The 23,110-nt window shown below is 38.7% G+C and overlaps 2 protein-coding genes across 5 annotated transcripts in view; one reads left to right on the top strand and one right to left on the bottom strand.

Moving 5' to 3' along the window:
• wrap73 (WD repeat containing, antisense to TP73) overlaps positions 1-6,333 on the bottom strand; it is a 27,367-nt gene extending 21,034 nt beyond the window's left edge. Inside the window, exons 1-4 of one of the 2 annotated variants that reach the window (XM_087833536.1) lie at positions 6,189-6,333; positions 5,183-5,296; positions 4,869-5,021; positions 4,003-4,119 (exon numbers count right to left, since the gene is read on the bottom strand). In XM_087833536.1, the coding sequence (XP_087689662.1) occupies positions 4,003-4,119; positions 4,869-5,021; positions 5,183-5,251 (339 nt within the window). In that variant the 5' untranslated portion in view covers positions 5,252-5,296; positions 6,189-6,333. Of the gene's footprint in view, positions 1-4,002; positions 4,120-4,868; positions 5,022-5,182; positions 5,297-5,716; positions 5,806-6,188 lie in introns of those variants that run through there. The other variant, XM_087833537.1, reaches the window with a different exon arrangement.
• tp73 (tumor protein p73) overlaps positions 4,254-23,110 on the top strand; it is a 26,580-nt gene continuing 7,723 nt past the window's right edge. For 2 of the 3 annotated variants that reach the window (XM_035905722.2, XM_035905723.2), the window contains exons 1-2: positions 15,710-15,962; positions 16,757-17,005. In XM_035905722.2, the coding sequence (XP_035761615.2) occupies positions 15,942-15,962; positions 16,757-17,005 (270 nt within the window). In that variant the 5' untranslated portion in view covers positions 15,710-15,941. Of the gene's footprint in view, positions 4,286-9,834; positions 9,931-10,918; positions 11,070-15,709; positions 15,963-16,756; positions 17,006-23,110 lie in introns of those variants that run through there. The other variant, XM_087833535.1, reaches the window with a different exon arrangement.

Consider the following 23,110-nt stretch of genomic DNA (forward strand, 5'->3'; position numbering starts at 1 on the left):
GACAAACACATACACAGAGGCATGATCCACACCACAGGCAGCTGTCCCTAAACAAGTTAATATAGCAGGCTGTTTATGAGTGGGTTGAAATTTAAGCCTGACACGAACACCCGCTTGGCACAGCCTTAATGAAATCTTGGGCTGGGGTGAAGGTAAGTTCAGTGAGCTCTCTGGAAATGCCACAACAAGTTCTGAATTTTTCTCTGTTAATTAAATTGGTTTTGAAACCTTCACCACAAAAGGCTGCTCAGTAAGCAGCAAGTAAAACTACTTACATCTAGCCAGTTATGAGAGAGATGAGTAACTACAGGTTTTTGACTCCATAACAGCAAAGATTAAATGCTTATACTAATATAAACATGTTTTGACAAAAACCTAGAGTTTTTGACAATGACTAAACCAAAGTGTTACTTCAGCAGAATGTTTGCACAATAACCATATTGAGCAGCAGCTTCACCTGTCACAGACAGACACAGCAGCTGCAATTGTTCACACAACAGTGGCACTCCATGCTGTCTGACATTGGCCTTTTAAATTGAGTAATGACCAGTAAACGTACCACATAAAGTATCATATCTCCTTTTCACAGTACATGCAGAATATTTTCCTCAAGTGCCAGTGTATTATAATTGCTCTGACATCTGTTTGTCTTGGAGCTTGTCTGTTTTTGGGGCTCATTTCTGAGAGTTGTTTACCAGAACTACTTGGTTTGAACAAAGTAGAACATTAATTTATAGATACACCGTTCTCAGACTGAATTTACATTTTCACTTGTCTTCATAGAAAGATAAAATAATCTGCACTGGTTAGACCTTTCAGCCTTAGCGGTTCTACAACACAAACTAAAACACCAATGGCACAAAGCCGCCATATGACAAAAAAGGTATGGTATTAGGAGCAACTTGGGGTTCCTTGGCCAAGGACGTTTCAACATAAAGAGGGATAGGGATTGACATGGGAAACCTCATCTACTACCTGATCCCAGTGACAATATCAGTATAGCACAACATATTCCAAAAAACAGCCTTCAAAATAAAGGAAAATGAGCTCTACAAAAAAATTCCACGCATGAAAACAAGCGCTCACTCTTCCTGCTCAACAAATAACAGGGGCGGAGGCTTATACCACGTGATACAGAAGTCAGCTGGCAGGGAAAAAACAACAGAGAGCACGTGAGAGATGACGAAGCTGTAAAGGCCAAGAAAGTGACGGGAATCCATCCTACCTGAAAAAACATCCTACCCAATGTTTCTGCGCAAACGCGGCGCATGCGCACAACACCAACGCCGAATTAACTTCTTTTTCTCCTACCCATCCGGAATACTTCTTAGGGTTATGGTTAGGGTTATGGTTAGGGTTATGGTTAGGGTTATGGTTAGGGTTATGGTTAGGGTTAGGGGTAGGGGTAGGTTTAGTCGCAAGTCACTGTCAAATTATAATACAGGTAGGACGTTTTGTCAGAGTAGGATGGTTTCTCAGAACACCGTCCCGCAACTATTTTAAAAATGTTGCACTACCTGCTCTATACACGCAGTGTCGAGCAACGGTGGAGACGGAATTACAAGCAGTACAACATTTTGTGGCAACGACAAAATGTGAGACATTTATTGTTTTTATGTTCAGTCTCAACTGTTACGAAGTTGATGGGCAGTTAATAAGTGCATTAAATATTTATATTGGAAAAGAAAATTGTGAGAGAATCGTGATCTCAATTCTAAGGAAAAAAAATCATGATTGTCATTTTATGCAAAATTGTGCAGCCCTAGGTAAAACTACAAAAATTCTTTCTATTCTAGCATAATTTGCTATATTTCTTTTATAGTTTTACCTTTTGACTGTGATTTGAACCAAAACTGCACTTTGCTATACCACAAAAGGTGCAAAGCTTAACAAGTTAATATTAACTATGTAGTACATGTAATTAATGAAAACAATAAATGTTTTTGTCCTAATGATGGATACAACTTTTTTCCTCTTTTCTCCTTTAGTTGCTTTTAAGGTTTTTTTTAGAACCTGTTTGCAGCACTTGGATATTGGACGAAAAGGTGATTAAAAGGTAAATAAAAGTAATGACATCAGCTTCATTTTCTAATAGCCACATATAAGTTAATTTAAAAAACAAACGTATAGTCAAGAAATGAAAGAAAGAACTCTGACATTTTGTTAGAGAAACTATAAGTATCAAGAATCAAGAATCATCAAAGCAAGGCACTGACAGCAAGCAATTTAAATGAGGTTATGTGGAATGTGTTCACAATTCAAGGTAGAAACATGAGAAAAATGAGTACAGTTTATATTAACCATTCAAAACTGCCCACACACATGCTCAAATGCAAGATTACTGCACTAAGATTGTCTATTCACTAAGCTGTACACAAATTGCCATAGATCTTTAGGGAAAGAAAATGCATTCCTTTCAAATTCTTTTCCTTTTTAAACTTTATTTATTAATAAGATTCTGACCGAAACAAAGCAGACATACCACAGACACTTGCACTCTACTCCAGACAAGACACAGTTGTGTATTAGACCACAACACCTGTTAAATGATTCCTGGAATCTGGTTCAGTGTTACAGACATGGCCTACCAGTGCCTCCGTCGTATTCCACGAGCCCCAAGGGTAGCTGCTATAACAGCACCCCTTACAACATATGCTTACTATGGAGAGAATATAAGAGGAATTTGGAGGCACAGGCAATTTATTTGGTTTGTACTTAGTTTTATATACTTGCGCAATCTCAAAATCTCCTCAGCTGGAATTTGGTGGGTGCATGTACATACTGCATGATACTTCAAATTTCAAATATTTTAAGTAATGATATAAAACAGCGGTCCCCAACCTTTTTTGCGCCACAGACCGGTTTATGCCCGACAATATTTTCACGGACCGGCCTTTAAGGTGTCGCAGATAAATACAACAAAATAAAACTAGTACCGGTACCGAAAAAAAGAAGATTTATTCATAACATACGTGAAAAGACCCAGGAAAACCGAGTTAACGATAAAACCGATAAAAACCATACATTTCACACCTGAGCCTCTACTCTCGCGGCCCGGTACCAAACGACTCACGGACCGGTACCGGTCCAAGGCATGGGGGTTGAGGACTGCTGATATAAAACATAAAAAGATGCAATCTTAAAGACTTTTGTCTGTACTTTCTCCTTAGACAAACAAGCTATTTCTGGTATATGTACTCCTGTTTTGCAAGGTCATTACTGTGGAGTGAAGGAATGTCCACAAGTCATGACTACTGATGATTATAAAAGGAGAACAAAATCTAATTTCCACATACTATGCATTCTTGGATCTGATGTTTAGAGCATACTACTATCAGCTACAAGTGAACCATAACTAACAGTCAAATAGTCATCAAGGATGGAAATCATTATAAAGCGCCTTGAGGCAACTGTTGATGTGATTTGAACTGTCCATGTGATTTGGCACTGTACAAATAAAATGGAATTGAATTTAAATTAAATAAAATGAGCATTTTGGCTCTTGTCTTATAAAACATATTTCTGCTTGGCTTTTTATTTGGGCAGTAAAAGTAACAGCCATATAAATTATTAATGTTATTCATTTAACCTGCTCCTGGTTAGTGTATGGCGTTTCTGATCTGGTTGGTTTTAATCCATCAGTGTTGGTAAGCCTACAGTTACTGTATTTTTATGACCAATAAAACATCATTAAATAGACTTGATGCCAAACAAAATACCAGACCTCCATCGGAAGGGCATATACACATTGCACTGGTGTTCCAGAGGTACTAGAAGCCCATGTATGACAGGACGCTAACAGGAGGGCGGCTATGAAATCAGGCTGAATACATGTAGCAGGTGGGGGGTGTAGGGGGCAGTCAAGAAAGGCTCTGGTGTCTGGCTATTTTCAGGTCCCCCGTTCCTTGCAGGCCAGCAACAGTTGATACCAGACAAGCATAAAACACATTTCCATGTGCATCAATGCACATACACACACGCAGAAACCAACTTCACACTTACATGGAACTCGGTGGTGTTGAGAATGTGACGTCCATCTGGACTCCAGCGTGAGGAGACTAGTCCTATTGAACCCTCATCAATCTTGCAGTGCCAGTCCGGCTGTTCAAGAGACCACACCTGAGAAAAAAAACGTCAGAAGGAAGACAGAGCGGGACACCAGAACAGCAAACGGCAATTACTCAAGACATCCTTTACACACATTCTCTAACTTTCTCAGTTTGATTTCAAACAGTAAGAACACATCAGACACAATGAAAGACTGGCACTGGATACCCTTTCAAAGGTAAGCAGCTTGAGCTACGATGTGCATGAAACTGACATCACTTCAGTAACAATAATTACTGCAATTCTGTCACTTTGAACACTTTTTGATCATCCTACAATAAAGAAGTTAAAGCACAATAAAAATGTCCTTAAAGTAACAGCAATAAGAATGTATGTATAAAAAAGTTAATTAGTATACATTTTTAAGACTAAAAGAAGGATGTACATGTGATTGAGACTTCAAACAGGACATGTCTAAAGCCTCCAAAAATTTAAAGTACAATATACAATCCCAAAAAATTACAACTGAAGATACAGAGCATTTGTTTTGAAGAAGTATTTCTGTATGATATTTCTAAATTTAGGGAATGTGGCATAACTGGTCTATTGGTAGTTTGATTAAATAGAGCCTGTCCAACTAAAATCCACATGCATCACTTTAGTATTCAGTTTCTATCAATCCCCCCCAAAAAACCCAACATTATTTAAAAGAGTTTGTAATTATTTGTATAATCGTGAACAGTGTTCAATTAGTAGACTGACCACCTTTATTCACACCACATAAATGGTCAGATAGCCACATTACTTTTCTCTCAACCTACCTGTACTAGTCCTCTCTTGTACATAGCACACAGAATAAAGAGAGAATCAGAGGACCACTCCATATGGGATATTTGGTCGAGGCAGGTATACAGGTGCATAATCTGCAAGGTGCTCACATCTCGCACCACTAACCTGTACTGCACACATGTAGCCTGAGGAGTAAAGCCAAAGACAACAATCAGCAAGGAAATTACCTATTTCCATCTTATCCATATGGAAATGGTAACATAAAATGTGAATGAAAAATATTTCTTTCTACTGAAAACAATTAAAATACTACAAAAAATACATATTGCATTACTCAAACACTTACCAAATACTTTCCATCTGGGGAAACTTTACAAAGCTGATTGGACTGCTTGAAGACCTCAGAGAAATTCATCTTACAGTGACAATTGTTTTGTCATCTATGAAGCACAATTTCCAACTGAAATGAAATTGATTAAGACATTAAATCTTTTACGGTAAAGGACAAAGGTTGTTTAAAGATAAATCAGAGCTGTAATATTTTCAGCTAATATTATTTTATTATTATTCACATTTTTGGAAATACGTTTCCAAAAATACTTGTCTATTTTTCTTACACTACATTTTCCATAACATTATTTACTGTAGTTATAGTTTATTATGTTTTTATGTCATTTCGATGTTGTAAACTGTGCATTGTGAACATAACAGCTCAATAGGGGACACGGGTTAGAAATTAGCAATAAACTCTATGTGCAGCGCATCAGTTTCATGCTCCGCACTGGGAACATGTTAAACGTCATTGTCCTTTTCAAATACATAAATTTTAACTAAAACAACTGCAAAAGATTTGCAATTTGTACCACTCATGCCAACTTACGTAGTTTGCAGGTATTAACACGTGATGGCGCTAAAGGTCCAAGAAAATGACTAAGCCTCAAAAAATAGGTATGCAGAAAATACACAAAAACTGTTTCGTACAGGAAAATAACTCGACTTATATGGCAACTACTTAGCTACATAAAACGGATTTAATCCTTTCCCAAATTGAGCATCATCACAAACAAAGCAATTTTCGTAGCTATCTTGGTTTAGCTAACTCTAAAGAAAGACATGGAGGAAACTAATTCGTCGAGCAAACCATGTCTGAAAGATGTGTTTCACTGCGATTTTTGTCAAATTATTTAACCAGTGGATAAGAACTGACCACTACATGCTTAAGGTAAAGTTAGCTGTTTAACTAGCTGTCACCAATGACTGAGCTCGCTCGAGACTAGCATGTAATGCTACTAGCAACGAAAAACTCTATGGTAGCTTTCGACCAAATATCACCGTTTAATGCAAACACTTACTTCTAGCGTTACTTGAGTTGTTTTTGTCACTTAAAATATTAACGTAAAAGGTTCAAGAAATACTTCAGAAAAGTTTTTTCTCCACATGACTGCCTTCTGGTGCATACGCTGTTGATTCAACTGCTGCTGGTTTGTTTGGACGAATACATGACGACATACTGGTGTTGTCCAATCAGCGTTTGCTGTTAGAGTTTTCTTGCCTTCTGGGAAATGTAGTTTATAAGTGTGTTTTTTGGACTTGTTTCCTACTGCTCGTGAGCGTGTGTTTCTGTACCAAATCAATACAAACATATAAGCATCATATTATCATCACAGGTTTATGGGCTTTTAATCATGTAGTGTAATTTAGAACATGATACTTTTTTTTTTACTTTGCTCATTGCCTCAAGTTCTTCCCCATCATGTTTCTTTCGTTCTTAATTGTATCCTACATTTGTATATATATACTTGAATGTATAAGCAAAGGCAGCCTAACACATTTATACATACTTGAATGTATAAGTAAAAGGCAGCCTAACACATTTTTATTATCCCCCAGCATCATCTCCTAGTTGAGCCAAAGCTTTCCCGCTTATATGCGGCTGAACCGCGCTACCGCCTCCCTGCTCTCCTAGTGCAAAAAACGCTTCACCTCCTCCTCGGTCACCCTCAGCAAAGATCACACTTCTCTGGAGAGCATGCAAATCAGTTTTCCTCTTGAATCCGGTTAATATTGCTTCTCAGAAAAGTCAATCAACTCCAGTCATTGTTATCAACCTAAGTCAATCGATTTTTTCCATTTTTTTTCCCTTGTTGCTATTTTTTATGGAGGGTCACTCTCTCGGCACGTTCGATAATAAACAGACAGCTGCTGGACGCAACATATTTCCTGGGTGTTTGGATTGGAATAAGAATAACCTTCAGGTAGGCTCACGTCTATTAATGTTTAATGAGCTATATGTTACAAATGGTGGTCTGGATTTTACTTGTGAGCATTTTTTCCTCCCAAAATGTGACAATTAGGCTGAGTTTTAAAAGAAGCTTATTCACAAGACGTATTGAGAAATGTCAAAGGATGGGTAAGAGTGAAATGTAAAAAATAAAGTAAAATTTACAGTCTATATTAAAATCCTTTTGGTTATTTTGTTGATCAAGGTCGCGGTTTGGATAGCCTAATGGTCTGTTTCACATGGCTGATTCTTAGGGCAGTAGCCAATACAAATAATAGGCCCGCTAACAATAATGATGATGATAATAATAATGACTTAAATTTAATACTAGGCCTTTTGAAAAAGCATTAGCGTACAGCAAACAGAGCCTATGCAGACTATAAGGCCTGTGTTGCAATTTATTATTTGATTTGAATAACCCACTTATACTTTTTGTCTTTGCATTTCTTTATTATTTTTTTGGATACATTTCAAGGTAAAACTTTCAATATGCACAAGGAGCGACATCCAAATACTACTTCAACCGTGACAACGCTATGAATCCTTAATATTTCACGTGGCCCTAAGGAGGGCCATCGAATCTAAGACCATATTTTTGAAAATTGGTTTATTCTCAATTAATACTTTTCTCCGAATAAAATGGCTCTTGGGACGGCACCGTGTGTGTATGTGTGTTGTCATGGGTGCTGTAACCCTGGAGTGGAGATACAAAATAGAGACAGGTGAATATCACAGAGGCGCAATGTCATATTCGAAAGGAGGGCGAGAGTCAGGCGGCTAGCAATGTTTTTATTGAAATAAAACGGTAATGTTTTTTATCATGGGAAAGTCGACAATTACGATAAAAATGTATATAAAATCATGTTCAAATCAAGTAACAAGTACATGCCAAATCGTGCCAACTGTACTTTCATTCAATAGGCCTATTTCATTTTGAACCTTTGTTTGTTTGTTTTTTTTGTTGTTGTTGTTGTTGTTGTTTTGGAAGGGGGGTTGCTTTTTTTGTTGTTGCTTTTTTTCAGGTTTGAATGTCGACTTTTAGTATCTATCTATCTATCTATCTATCTATCTATCTATCTATCTATCTATCTATCTATCTATCTATCTATCTATCTTGATCAGTTAAATAACGGCCTAAGTGTAAAAACACCACAGTTTTTCCCCCTGTGGTGCGGGCTAAGTGAAAAGGAGGTAGGCTGTGTGTCCAGGTGGAATGCCAATTAAGCTTCTCAACGTGGGGAGCGGAGCTGCTGTCTTTTCTGCTGCTCGTCTCGCACTGGTTCTTTGTCAGATCCCCTGTGCGAACATACTGGTTGATTTGGGATTTTCAAGGCGGCACCGAAGGACGAGCTGGTGGGAGCTGGTTTCTGCGGCGGCATACTCCGCGGGAACAGCGGGAACCTGAAGCCACACAGCTGAGCTGCAGCTCCACAGTTCCAAATTACAAGTGTCCACTTACGTGTGCGGCTCTTAAAGATGCGCAGTGCGCCTCACTATTGTTTTAATGCCAAATGCGGTGGTTTTTGTGCCATGCATAATACGCAAGCTTAATGGCCACAAGAACAGTTACAACAAAAAGTAAGGAAACTAAGGAAAGCAGCCTTTGTTCAGGACACATGACATCACTTTAGATGTTTACTGGGTTGGATATCGTCAATCGATTCCGTACAGACCAAAGTGAAAAGACCTCTGTTACCTGGAGATAAGGCTATAGGGTGCAGTAGACTTACAGATTAAACTTAAACTCCTAAATTCATAGAATTTGAAATCTGTATCTCCAGCCACACTGGCTAAAAACACTGAAGATTTGCGTTTATTTATGTACTGCAATTTACAACTCTCAGCCTTGCACCTTTGCCACAGTTTTTGCCACAATCCTGCAGAGGGGTTACTAAGGAGATGTGACGCCGCCATGGTGGGCAGCAGTGGGTAGGCCCACAAAAAAATGTTTGTAGGACCAAATATGTCCGACAGGATTTTCAGTTGGATGTGTTCGTCAGCAAATCGAGCTGGAGACTCAATGGAAAATCAAGACATCCCCTTATCGCCTTTCCCGGTAGGCCTGTAGTGCTGTATGCTTCTATTCTAGGTTTTTGCAAACGAGGCTAACTTTGACACCTCGATACTTATTTAACACTGCAAACATGCCCGGATGTGACGAGTACCTTCCTAAATTTCCACAATCATGCCATCATTTTAACTTAACAAGCGGCGATACTATGTTTTCTGAATAAAGTTGCGTTAATCTTCGCTCAGGAAACCAGATGCGCATCTACTCAGAGCTATCCTGACTTGCGTTTTTACTTAGGCGACTCCAGTCTGAATACATTTTCGAGTTGTAGTGCAGGCGTTATTTCCAGACAGAGACGGAGGATGTGATGTTCAGCCTTTGAGGGACAAAAGCCTCCCCTCGGAGTGAGACGGTGATGAGTCAGACAGGCCCGGGCAAGCCCAGGCCCCACGATACCTTGTGCCACCTCAGTGGGACTACATTAGTGCGATCACACCTGGATGAATGTGCGTTTATATTTTGAACTTTTGTCTAATATATTTTTTAACATGGGAAAAAAAACCGACCATATATTTGGACTTGCACGTTTTAATTTTTCAAGTTAAAAGTCAGTTTTTCGGTAATTGTTTCAGTAACTGCCCCTACATTTTTAATTAAGAAAAGAGATCTTTGTGTAACTGTCCGTGCCTGTGTGTGTTCTTTGTAGAGTGGTCTTCCCCTCGCCAGACTACCCATCCTCTAAGATGTCCCAGTCCACTGTTACTGAAGAAGGAGGCACCTTTGAACACCTGTGGAGCTCCCTGTGAGTGTCAACATCACTGAAAACTGATATACTTCCCATCATGTTTTCCAAATTATATAATGATCTGATTAAAAATGTAAGTGTATCAAGTTAATTATATGATATATCTCTCCATTATCTAAAATATTATTTTCTTACAAATTACAATTCCTAATATGTGATTAATTTTAATCACATAATATGAAGGAAAGTGACGTCTTTTTTCTGTATAACACAGTGAAATTATTAAATATGTTTACTAGAGCTAAAGATAAATACTTGCCTTATCTAACAGCTGATTTAATTTTTTTCCTCTGTGTGGGCATTATTCAGCAAACGCTAAAAAGTACTGCTGTATTTTAATACTTATTGGTTAAAAAAAGACAATATTTCTTACTGCATAATGCACACAAAAAGAACAAAACTGTCACTATGAGAATTCAGACTTGATTTCTCATGTTCTGATATTTTATTATTTTGGATGACAGATTATTTATGCAAGTAGGATGATATCTTTAAATTCACAAATTTGCTAAGAAAAAAGTATATTACCATAAAATTATTTTGTATTATCAGATATTTCATTTTTATTGCGCTGAAAGAATAAAGATAAGCAAATAGTCCAAAATCTTTAAACTAAGCAGCAAGAGAAAAAGGGGGAAAACCCACATTTGCCTGCTGTCTTCCTTCTTAAGACACACAGCAGGAAATCTATAGCTGGAAGGCTCAAAAAGAAAATAATCTGGTTGTATAATAATTGATTGCAAGGAATATAAAGGATCATAATTGGTTACAATTTAAGGAAGAAAGGATAAAAAATGATAGTACTTGGTAGAGATAAAGGGTATATTTGTATTCTATGACTTACATGGATAAAAAGTATTTTTTTTCAAACTCTTCTTTTTATATAATTCTCTCTATTATATGATACAAAAACACACTTACGCTATAATTATTTATTGAAATCCCACATCTCATTAATCATCTTATATGCATTGTGTGTTCACAGAGAGCCAGACAGTACCTATTTTGAGCTCCCCCCAGGCAGCCAGCCAGGTGAACAACCAGTGCCGTCTACCAGCAACCCGGGGAACCACCACAGCACTGCAGAGGTCTCCATGGATGTCTATCATATGAGAGACATGAACGAGAATGTTATGGTAGGAAAATGAGTTCATCTCACACATTGTGGTCAGGCTTTGCTTTTATATAGAATCTGTTAAGTTTTTCTTGTCATTAGTGGATGTGGTAGTTTATCTTGTGAGAACACACACACACATCTAGGAATGGTTTTTTTTTGTCTACTTGTATTTTCCCTCCAGTGCTGAGGAGATTCCCTTCTGTGTTGTTTCCCTCTCCTCTGCAGCTTTTTCCCTCTCTATTTCCCTTCTGGGTGGCCTTTAGGGACTGTGAGATGTGTGTGTGTGTGTGCGCGTGGAGAATGGTCATTAAATACCAAGCAACAGCCCCTTGCTGCTCCACTGCAGAACCATCTGTAGGCTGGGGTGTGTCTGTGTGTACATTACAAGCATGCGTACACGGTACAGGTGTATTCACCTGCTGGGCTTACCATCCACAGAAAAAAATGCATTTTTTTTACATTCCAATTTACAAAAAAACAATTGGGAAACCTAAAAAAGTGACCAAAACATAGTATAATGTACTGCAAATTCTTTAAAACTTATATATATCACAAGATGAAAGACAGACATTTTCGTTGTTTCTTGAAGAATGCAGTCATTTTTAACAAGACTCTGTAAAGTCCTGTGAATCTTTTTCTTTGACTATCAGTCTCTCACATCACTGTGGAGGAATTGTGGCCCTCTTTTCTTTACAGCCTTGCTTCAGCTCATTAAGGTTTGGAGGCATTTGTTTATGCACCAAAGCATTTACTTGGGTTGAGGTCTGGACTTGGACTGGACCATTACAACAGCCTGATTGTTTTCTTTTTTTAGCCTTTCAGTTGTAGATTTCCTGCTGTGCTTGGGATCATTCTTAGATGACCAAATTTCGGCTAAGGCTTTAGCTATCAGACAGATGGCCTCACATTTGACTCTAGAATACTTTGGTATGGTTGATTCAATGACTGCAAGGTAATCAGGTTCTGTGCTTGACAGCTGCTATGTTCTTCTTAGATGGGAGAAGCTTTCTCTGGGCAACCATTCCACACCTGCCATACCTGTTTGGTCCTTTTCTAATTCTACTGTTACCTGAGGTCTGCAGAATTTGAAATGTAGCTCTTTTTGGGCAATTTCTTTTAGTCTTTTATATTCTAATGTTGAGATGAATTTACATAAATGTCCACTCTTAGGAAGATCGTGGAATTGTGCTAAATGATTTAGTGCAGAACACAGGCAAAATGTAAGCTTTTATAGAGGTGTCACACTTGCTGGTGATCCATTCATTCTTATTTAAGGTTTTCATAGAGTCCTGTGAAATCTTGCTCATTTTCAGTTTGATGTCTGCAGAATTAAAAGGTCAGGACAAGGTCACGTTTCTCACTGTGCGACATACATTTTTATTCCAGCAATAATTTACTTCTGGGAGACTCTAACAGCGTCAATATTATGGATTACCCTAATTATTCATAAGATGATGAAGATTGCAGGGCTGTTCCATTATTTAATTGCTCCCTTTTTTTGACAATGTTTTGCTGTCATCAAATTCAAAATGAGCTTGAGATTCAAAATACAGATAAATTAAAATGTCTATTTTAAAATATTATAAATGAGCTTTAAATTATTTGAATACATTTCACATTGAATTCTGTTTACACAGTCTTCCAGCCGAGTCAACAGCAGTTTTATCAGTTAATTTATTCTCAGTTTTCTTACAGTTTCTTTTACAGTTTTTACAAAATATTATTATAATATACACTTTCATTTTGCCTAATTGTTCACTCCAACCACTTGATCTTTCAATATAAAATCAAAAGGAACTCCCAGCTACACTCTCCCCCCACCCCCCACCCCACCCCACCCCTCTGATCTGGAGTATTGGTCAGATATAATCTTTATTTGGGCAAGCCTGGGCCTGCCAAGCTGGTTAATGAATAGTCATGAGAGAAAGAAAAGAGGTGGAGCAAGGATTTGTTGTTAGATGCAAAACAAGGAGAAGGCCCAGTAAAGTAAGGGAAACAAGTGGAGAACAGGAGAACAGAGGCAGGACATCTTTTTTCCCTCCATCATGCTCTGCTCTAGAGCAGGTTCACCTAGCAATGGAGAACTCAGCTATTACAGTCACCCTTGAACAGTCTTATGAGAGACATCGTAGAAACACAGCTTATTTTTTAGAAGCTCTAAGATGCTGTTGGATGTGGTAAGTGAACGAGTGTAATTTGCTGATGTTCGGTCATATTCCTTCCTTTTTGCTTTAGGAAACTGCACACTTAGAGGAGAATATCTCATATTACTTTGTTTGAAACTTGGTGTTCGTTGCAGAGCAACTGTTTTTCAAGTCAATGGCAGTGCTTATTACTCATCATGGATGTGTAAGATGTGCTTGAATTGGAGCTGCTCTTGAATTAAAACAATTTGATTAGTTTGGTGGAAAGATGGAGATAGTTTTATCACTACTTTGACAAACTGGATTATTATGGAAATTCTATGATAAAGCTCAAGCAGAACTCTCAAACACATCCCTATCATACCACTATATTCCAATATTAATCACTGGGTTTTAGAAATTGACCAAAACATTAACGTGATTTACTTTTTGCTTGAAAATTCTCTACAGGGAATTACAGTGTCTACAGATCACTGTGAAAATGAAATTTATATCCTATTCCTGCTCTTTGGAGATATTCCCAATAGAGGGCAACCTTCTTACACCGCACACCACTCTTTACCTCCACTTCTCCTCACCTCTGTTTAACATGGCTGGTGTCGTTTAGACATGCTTCACTTTTGATATAATACCAGACCATTCATTTATGCAGCACAGTTATTCTTTTTGGTCATGCTGTTTCCTTAAATCAATTGGAAAATATAAAAAGTTGGGATATTGTGTTGTTAAGTGCTGAAAGCTGTTTCATTCAGTAAGTGGCTCTGAAAACAGGTCATTAGGATTTAAACCGTGTCTTTATCCTCAGCCTATTGTGTTTCACTGATCTTGACAGGTGAAGGTTGCTGCTGCTGCCTGAAGTAAATGTTTTAAGCCTTTAAAACTTTTCTTTGAGTGGCAGCTACCAGGATGACTGCCCATAGGGGACATCAGACGCTGCTGGGCTGGGAAGTGTAAACACTTAGACACATCGTATCGCACAAACACATTTACTCACATAGTTGCAGTGGAGGTTTTAGCTCTGTTTCAACTTGTTATGGATTGAGTTTAGGTATTAAGACCAAGCACAACGCACCTGTGAGTGTGAGTCTCTCTTGCTCTCTCAGTGTGTGTGTGTGTGTGTGTGTGTGTCTATGTGGGGGCGTAGGCGTGGGTGTGTGTGGCGTTTTCTGTTGTTGACACATACACCTGGGCTTCTCTTGTGCCTCTAAAGCCCCTTTGATAATACCTATTAGATGGAAAATTTCAAAGGTGGTAAGCGCTAAGATACTAGAGGGATGTCAGAGTGATTTGTATGCACCTTTCATGAGAAGACAAATAAAAGCATTAATGCTGATATTTGTCATGTTTTTTAAAAAAAGGATATGCACGTTCATCTAAGTTGATGCTATGAACGTGCTGCTTTCTGTTGTAAGATTATACATTTAAGATATTTGATATGCATGCTGGGAATTAAATTGCATGTCTATTAAGCATCAATTAATTTTCCCTCTTTATCTGTTTATCCCAGTTGTATCCTGTGTGAGGTGCCATCTCACGTAAACTCAAGTTAGTGTCAGTGTACGGCTCCAAAGTCCCACGCATGCGTGCATCCTCATTTAAGCTGCATCGTTTGCATTAAGTCTTGGACATTGACCTGTGCTTTTGCTTTCAGCTGCTGAACCATGGCATAGAAACACACGAGGTTTACGTATCCTTGTGTAACTGTATTAAATTTTGTGTCCTTGTAAGTTTCAGTGCTCATATTTAAAGTAATAAGCAGAAGAGCCCTGGGGAACGATCGCGTGGTGAAGTGATCCAATATAGTTTCAGTTTATGGTGAAAGTGAATAGAACGGGACACAATAATGAAAAAAGGAGAAGTGCAGTGGTGAGCCAGGTAAATGATCACTCAGCTTTCCCGTGTGACACATGATTCTTCAGATAAATGTGCCTGTGAATTCAGATTCATCTCAGATTCATCTTACTTCCAGTCACAGTTTATAGATTTTTCAACTAGTCCCAGTTTGAGAATTTATAAGTGGTATAACTGCTTTTGTACTAATTAAATATTACTACCCTAATCCACCTTCCCACACAACCTTAGATGAAACAGTTTGTTTAATAATATTCACTGTAATTACATGCTCATGGATGGATTATACCTTAAGCGAGTTTCATCCTTCTTTATTAAGGCTACCAAAGTTTTGAAAAGTCTGTGCTAATTTAATGTTGTATTGATTGTGGGGGTACGACTGAGTGGCGGGGGTATCTGACCCTTGAACGCTTGTCCTTTCATATGCTGTTCTTCTTGCCTCTCTCTCTCTCTCTCTCTCTCTCTCTCTCTCTCTCTCCCTCTCTCTCTCTTTCTCTCTCTCTCTCTGTCAAACCAGACAGTGTTTACTTAGTGCAGGCCTTCACAAGGTGTTTTGGAGCATGTGTGTACATGCACCCCGGCATTGCCGTCTATGTCCGGGCATGCCATAATTAGAATGTCGTACAATTTTTTGGGTTCCCATCCCTCTTTCCCTTTCTGCTTCTCTCCTCTCGTCTCAGTCTATCGTTTCTCTCTCTCCTCACCAGTCCTCACCTTTCTTCCCTGTCCTGGCAGTGCATGCGCCTATGTGTGAGTGAGTGAGCGTGGTATGTCCACTGATGCACACCTTGCTTGAACTCTGTGGTTAGGCTCTGGTCCAGCACTCTCTTTGGTTTGCTGTGTTTGGGACGTTTGACTGACTGAAGATTTGACAAATGAGACCAAAGCAGTAGAGGATGTACTACGTGAAGAAGAAGGTAAAGGCTTTTGTTTTTGTTTGGTTTTGGAGGGGTTTTTTTTGTGTATGTGTGTGCAATAGAAACGGTTCAACTGGAAGCTGCCATCAGCTTCAGTTGTTTGACACGTGCACAATGCGGGCAACAGGGATGAATCCAGGAATGAGTTTTCACACTAAAGATTATTTTTGGTTTTCAGAATATTCTTTGCTGCCGACTTTTTCTTGTTCTGTCTCAGTCAACTGACTATTGGTTTCATGTTATTCACAGATTGTTTTATTTTGAAGAGCAGGAGGTAGACTGTGGTGGACTGCAGCTTGTGTTTTCTGACCTTTTTGGAAATCACATGTTTTTAATACGTTTTCCTTCTACTGTAGCTTTTGAGTTTAAAAACAAAATGCAGGCCTCACACGAGTTCAGTACATCAAATCTTTTTTTTTTCATCAATCATACCGAAGAGAGAAAAGAGAATGGCAGGCAATTAGGCAGATCACTCCTGTGTTTTACAACTCTACACCTCTTATAGCCCCGAGGAAGGTACAGTGTGGACCTCACTGCAAGTGCCATTCACAGATTCACCTCTACACACCTGTTGATGTCGTTTTTATGTATAAATCATAAAATAGTTACGCATGCCCCCACACACACTGTGCGTCACGCGCACTACCCACATCTCCCTTCCAAGTGTAACCCGACCTTCCTTTGAGCCTCTAAGCCCCTGTCTCTGTGACACCTCTACCTGTGTCCTCCCTCTGCCTTTTCCCCTCCCTACCTCTTCACCTCCCTCATCGCCTTTTCTCTTCATTTCTTCACAGTCCCAGTACAACTTGCTGAGCAGCAGCATGGAGAGTCTGGGGAGCCGTGCGACATCCACCAGCCCCTACAGCTCCGAAAACGCCTCTTCGTCGGCCGTGCCCACCCCCTCACCTTACTCCCAGCCCAACTCCACCTTTGAGGGCTTGTCGCCTGCCCCTGCCATCCCTTCTAACACCGATTACCCTGGGCCACATGCCTTCCAGGTGTCCTTCCAGCAGTCCAGCACAGCCAAGTCAGCCACATGGACCGTGAGTATATACACACACACACACACACTGTTGTGGCTATGATGTGTGCTGGTGTATGTCTGTGCATGCAGGCTTCTCTTGCTCTTTCTAGCTCTCTGTCTTGCTAAGTAACTCCCTCGAACACACATAAACATGCACACAAAGACACTCGTTCACATGGACACTCACTCAAGTCAGTACATGTGCAGGCGTGCTATGTGTAAGCGAAAGTAGCGCACGACTCAGTGATTCATCTTGTCCTGTACTCACCTTTTATGAGTCTGTTCTGTGGTAGTCTTTTGGAAGACTTTGTTTGGTTTCTTTAAGCAGTTCGAGTGAGAAATAAAAATATCATATCATATCATATGAGTTTATGTAATTTAGAGGTTATTTTGATTAATATATTTTGGTGTACTGTCTTTGAGTATATTAGAAATTGCTGCCTCATGTGTTGTTTCACTTTATCAGTGCAATAATCCATTTTAATGATAATGTAATTACACAAATAGTATTTTAAGGTTGCTTGATTATGGCAAAAATCATCGTCATGTTTTGGGGTTTTTTGGTCAATATCAATAGGTCTTTATTTATAGCCAATGCCTGAACAGATTGTAGCACAACTTCAAAAATGTAGACATTGTGTTATTTTCTTAGCTGACTGTAACTGCGTGTAGACTGATTTCTACTTGATCGAACTGGGATAAACATTCACATTGGATGTGATGTTTGCCTCTTCTACTCCTCTAGAATGAGCTACATTAACAGCTTTCAGCTGGAATTCAAACTTTTGAGGCAGTATTTTAAAAAATAATAAAAAATAATCAGAGGAATATGAGTATTGGAAATTTACACACCAATTATCAATTCTAATGAACGCAATGTACACAACTACTTTGTGATGTGATTGTGGTGAGCGGTAGGTGAAATAGAGGCTGTGTGTGTTGTTATGACCTGATGAGAAGTCTGTTCTCCTCGAAAAGTGTCACCTCCAACTGTCTCACAGTTGACCTCCCAGAAACAAGTGAAAGAAAAAGCGCGCTTCCTTCTGTGTGTGTGTGTGTGTGTTTGTCTCTGTGTGCATTGAGGCCTGTGAATGTGTCTGTGTGATAGATTGAGATCCTCTGCGTATGTGTTTGCTAAAGTTAATCATGCATGGTGAGCTTCTTCATTCAGCCCTCGGTGATGTAAGAAGATCCTCCTCTGGACATTGGAACTGTGGTCTTTGACCTGTTGCTTTTCTTTCTCTGTCTCTTTCTTCCTCCGGTCTTAGCACACACTCATGGCTGTCACCTCTGGCGCCTAAAGTTCCCCCTCTTCTCTCCTCTGCTCTTCTCTCCTGCCTTTGAGTATACCTGTCATCTCCTTTGTCTAACTTCTATTCTCATCCATTTCATTAAATCTTCTGCCAAAACACATCCACAGAAACCAAAGAAAGCATGCACCAAAATATTAGTTTGACCTGATGACTTACTGCCATGAAATGATCCGAAAACGTGTTGTGACCTGTTTGGTTCAATGTGATACATACTATTTACCCTGCCTTTTCCTACCTAACGTGCCATTTTAAAGTTCAGAATACATCTTTTGACTTCATTCAGAAAGTACATAACATCCGAAAAAGAACTCTAACAATACCATTTAGCTTTGAATTAAAAAATCAATAAAAGCCTGCCGACAGACCTCTTGTTTTTACAGCAAAACTCTTAATAGTTTTTGAAAACTGTATTTTGCTACAATTTTAACAGAACAGAAGAGAAAGAGGTTTTTTTTAACTGCCCAACAATTTAAGTTATAGCGTCTTGCGTGTGTGTGTGTGTGTGTGTGTGTGTGTGTGTGCGCGCTATAAGAGGAGAAACAAAGGAGTGTTTGACTGGCACACGACTTAAGATACAAATGATGAGGCAGCAGAAAAGGATTGTGAGGAAACCTGTGATTATTCAGATGCCTCTGCTGCCATTAAACAGGAGGGATTAGAACAAAAAGAGAGACTGGGTGATTGCTCATAGCTTTGGTGGAGTTTACTGTAATGCTTTGTTTTATCTTGAATGACTGATTATAAGACCGGCAAATTATAAGTGTTATTATATAGCTATGGAAAAAAGAAAATGTTTAATCTGTGAAATGAATGAGTATGATAATATATGATTTTCTACTGTATAAAGCATTGATTTCTTCACAGGAAGTGTTACAGATAGTTAAAAAAGAAGTTCACCACATGTAATACTTACAGAATATGCAGCCGTGTGAGGTAAAACATCCTGGAATATAGACATAAACTCTTTCCCAATAAAATGACAACATATTTACATTTCACTGAAAGACTCCAGTGAAGTAAATAAAACAATAATCAGAAAGAAAAGGCATTCCAGTCAAGCCTCTCAGGATGACTACATTTCTACTAATGGTAGGGGATTACCCAAAAGATTGCATGAGGATTTATGTGTGTCTGAAATGTGGATGCAAATATGGGTGTGCGTATTTATGCGAAATTCAGTAAAAGGCCCAAGTTTGAACTTGTTTGGAAAAAAGGGATGACTATAAGACTGAGTCACCTTGTCTGAATGTAGAAAACAGGAGTTTCATGTGTATTCCTTGTGGACTCAGGCAATGTGGAATACCAAATGGCGTAGGGGCATATTCAATACGAGCAGCTTCCTAGCTGCCCTTCTTCATGCCCCTCTGCCTTTTCCTCTCAAGGGAAGATGTCTACTTATTCCATTGAGCATTTTTCATTAAATCCCTTCGTCTCACATTCCACGTTATCAGTTTAATCAGAATTGCTGCCATTATTTTTCATAGTAGGGATTATCTGATTACTGGGGGTTTCTCCTTAATACTGTAAGGTCTTTGCCTCGAAGTGACTATTGTTGTGACTTGGCACAGAATAAATAAACTTGACTTGACATCATTAGTGACTGACAAAGCATTCGGTTGTGGTATATAGAACTTGTCATTATATTAGTCCAACTCTGGTACCTTTCAAAGGAAAAGAGACGAGAAGTCAGGTGAACACAGAGGAGGAGACACAATCCTGGTTTTCTCATCTATCAATGTATTTCCACATAGAGTTAGTCCATCCAAACCCATGTTAAGCTGCTCTGGCAATCAACCCCCCACCCACGTCTAGTCAAGACAGCATCCATTAGTGATAATAGCTCTGAAACTCTGACGCTCTCGTGCCCCTTGAAGATGATTCTTCTGCTTGGATGCAGGCAAGCATCACCATGGCTAGAAATGAGATCTAACACCTTAGTATTGTCATATAATAAGACCCCTTTCCGTACAATCAGACTTTAGTTTGTGTGTAAGTGTATATGCACATGCACGAGTGTTCGTGTGTCTGTCTGTGTGTGTACAGTATGTGGCAGTAGTAGGGAGGGGTGTGATACACTCAGGATGCAGGCTCGAGCATGCACTACACAGCGGCTTGTCAGAAGCTGCTCTTCCCAGCTATTAGCCTCTCTCCGTTAGGACACACGTCCCAACATGTTCTGCACAATGCATCCCTCCCTTCCTTTCCTGACGCATCATCCAAAGCCACATCACCATTGGTTTTCCTGCCAAGCATCAAATGTGAGAAACCAGAGTTGACGAGAAAGAGAATTCACACATTTGGGACGCATGACATTTCACAGGGGAAATAAATGTGCTCCTAGTTGGAGGACTGATCGTTTTGTGCTGTAAAACAAGTGCTTTTGTAGTATACAGTGTTTAAAGAAATCCGCCTAATCAGCTAATATCTTAACTAATTTCACTATAGAACAGGGGCTCTTGTTGATGTTCTGGACTGAATTGATAACACAGCTAAGCGCCACGGAGGAAGCTAATATTTTAAGCATTAGGTCATGCTGTGTGTCCCATAATACTCTGTGAAACACAGTGTTTATGTTAATACTCTAAAGGAGTTAACCGTAAGACTCCATGGACTGTGCATGTAGCTACTTGAAAATCGCTAAAGTCGAATGGTTTTATCTTATTTACGTTTTATTTATTTAAATGTTTTTTAATAGGCTCTTAAGGTGCTCATATGGTTCCCTCGCAGCCTAAGCTTTACTTTTTGGATTAGACAAAAAAGATTACAATATTGTAAGATTGTAATTCATTATGGTTCATTAGATCTTTAAACATGGGTGACTTTTAGGTTTCCTATACTAATTTACTTCCAATACATGATGATTACAGTGTATGAAAAGTCAGCTTATATGGTACTGCATATCAGCTCACTGTGTCTGTGTGTGTATGAATGTACATAAATAAATCTGATATTTGTTATAAAAATTTACACCGGGCAAGCTGCTGCCTGTGAGTATGGATGACAGTTTGGCAATTAACACCTCTTCTCAAGGAACCTGTCAGGGCCTGTCTCCGTTGGTCCACCGTGTAGAAGCAAAGATGAATGGATGGATGGATGGATGGATGGACAGATGGCAATAAAATTCCTGTCCCTACCATTATGGCATAATTTTCTAAACTTGATCACACAGGAGTCTTTTGGTGTGGATTTATGTATGTTTCTGACCAAGACAAACACGTGAGCTTCTAATGCAGATCTAATACACTTTTACTGCAGTAAATCACAAACTCTCAAAATGACACACTGACCAAAGGAAATACAACATGTACATTAAAACAATGTTTTGTCAGTGGCTAAAAGCACTGTTCGCAAAACTTGTCCATCTGAAAGTCAGAAAAAATATTATAAGAGTTAATAATTTATCACAAAAGCAGTCGATTAAAAAACAGTTTTCACTAAATTGGTGAGTGAAAAGTAAGCTTTTACTTAATTTTCAAGTTTCCTAAAAGTTTTATTTAGGAAACTTTAAATGAAAAAAATGAGACCACTATTTATCCGAACAACTTTAAACACAACACTACACTTCTTTTGATTCCCAGCAGGATACGTGCCAAATTTCTCCTTTTCTTGTCAAGAAAAGCATAAACAGACAGACGTGTATAAAGAGATTGCTTCGTTCAGTTTTTAAATTAATAAATTGTATTCTTACAATTTATTCTTTTACCCCTCTGTCCATTCTTAATTTCCTTTTCTCAGTCACCACAAGATTTATTCCAACTCAGTGACAAAGCTACTAATCCAAGTTTGGCATATTTGTTCTCCTTCTCTTCCTCTTCCTCTCTACTCTATGTGCCTTTGTTGTGTTTTGAAACAAAGCCCAACTTGTCCATCACTCATCTTTTCCTGCATCAGTTCTTTTAATAACACTGCACTTCTGACACCAACACAGGGAGCTACATTTACACACACAGAAAAATGTCTGTGTGTGTAAAAATGAAATTTAAAAAAAGTAATAAAGGGCAAAAAAATAAACAAAAAAAAGAAGGGAAAGGGAATAGTGTGGTCGTGATAGCCGCTGTCTATCAGTTACATCTGAACCAACTCACAAACACGTACATGTGGCCTTTCCTTTTTATTGTTGGCCTCTGTAATACAGAGATACGTGAATCCTGAGAGTCAGATAACCTGAGAATGAAATTCTTCACTTTTGTCTAATAAATTTCTTTCTTTACTATCACAAATAATTCTTGTTTGTTTGTTTGTTTGTTTTTAGAATTGCCAACACACTGTCCTATACTTATCATGTAACCTGCTGTGTTCCACGAGTCTCTCTCTATTATTTCTTCTCTCCGTGTTTCTATTTCTTTTTGCTTTCTATAATCTAGAAAGAGACAACTTCACGTGGACTCTTTGTTTTTTTCTTACGCAGCAACACAAATGTTGACCTGCGAGTGCTGTAGTTCTCCCATACGGTACGCATTTGCATTTCAAGCTCACTTTAGCAAGTCTACACAGGAAAGAACAGACTTTCTATTTTTTTTCCTGGAAGGTCGTAGTTTGATCACGACAGGAGAGATTTTTAAGATTTTGTGATTGTGTTGGGGCATGTTTAGGCCATTTCATTCCTTGTGATGTCTTTGGGTGCATGTGTAATGGCATTTCCACATGCACATTCATGCGAAAGCGCATGTATGTGCATGTGGAAATACTTGTAAACTGAGGAATTAGTGAAGACTCTGGTTGTGCACAGATCAGCATATTTTTATTTCACTTTAACTAGATGACTGCTACGCTTCCTGTAAGAAACTGTATTTTTTATACTATTGTCCAGA

The sequence above is a fragment of the Neolamprologus brichardi genome, chromosome 20 (genome assembly GCF_056152115.1).
Source record: "Neolamprologus brichardi isolate AB-2024 chromosome 20, ASM5615211v1, whole genome shotgun sequence".
Lineage (NCBI taxonomy): Eukaryota > Metazoa > Chordata > Actinopteri > Cichliformes > Cichlidae > Neolamprologus > Neolamprologus brichardi.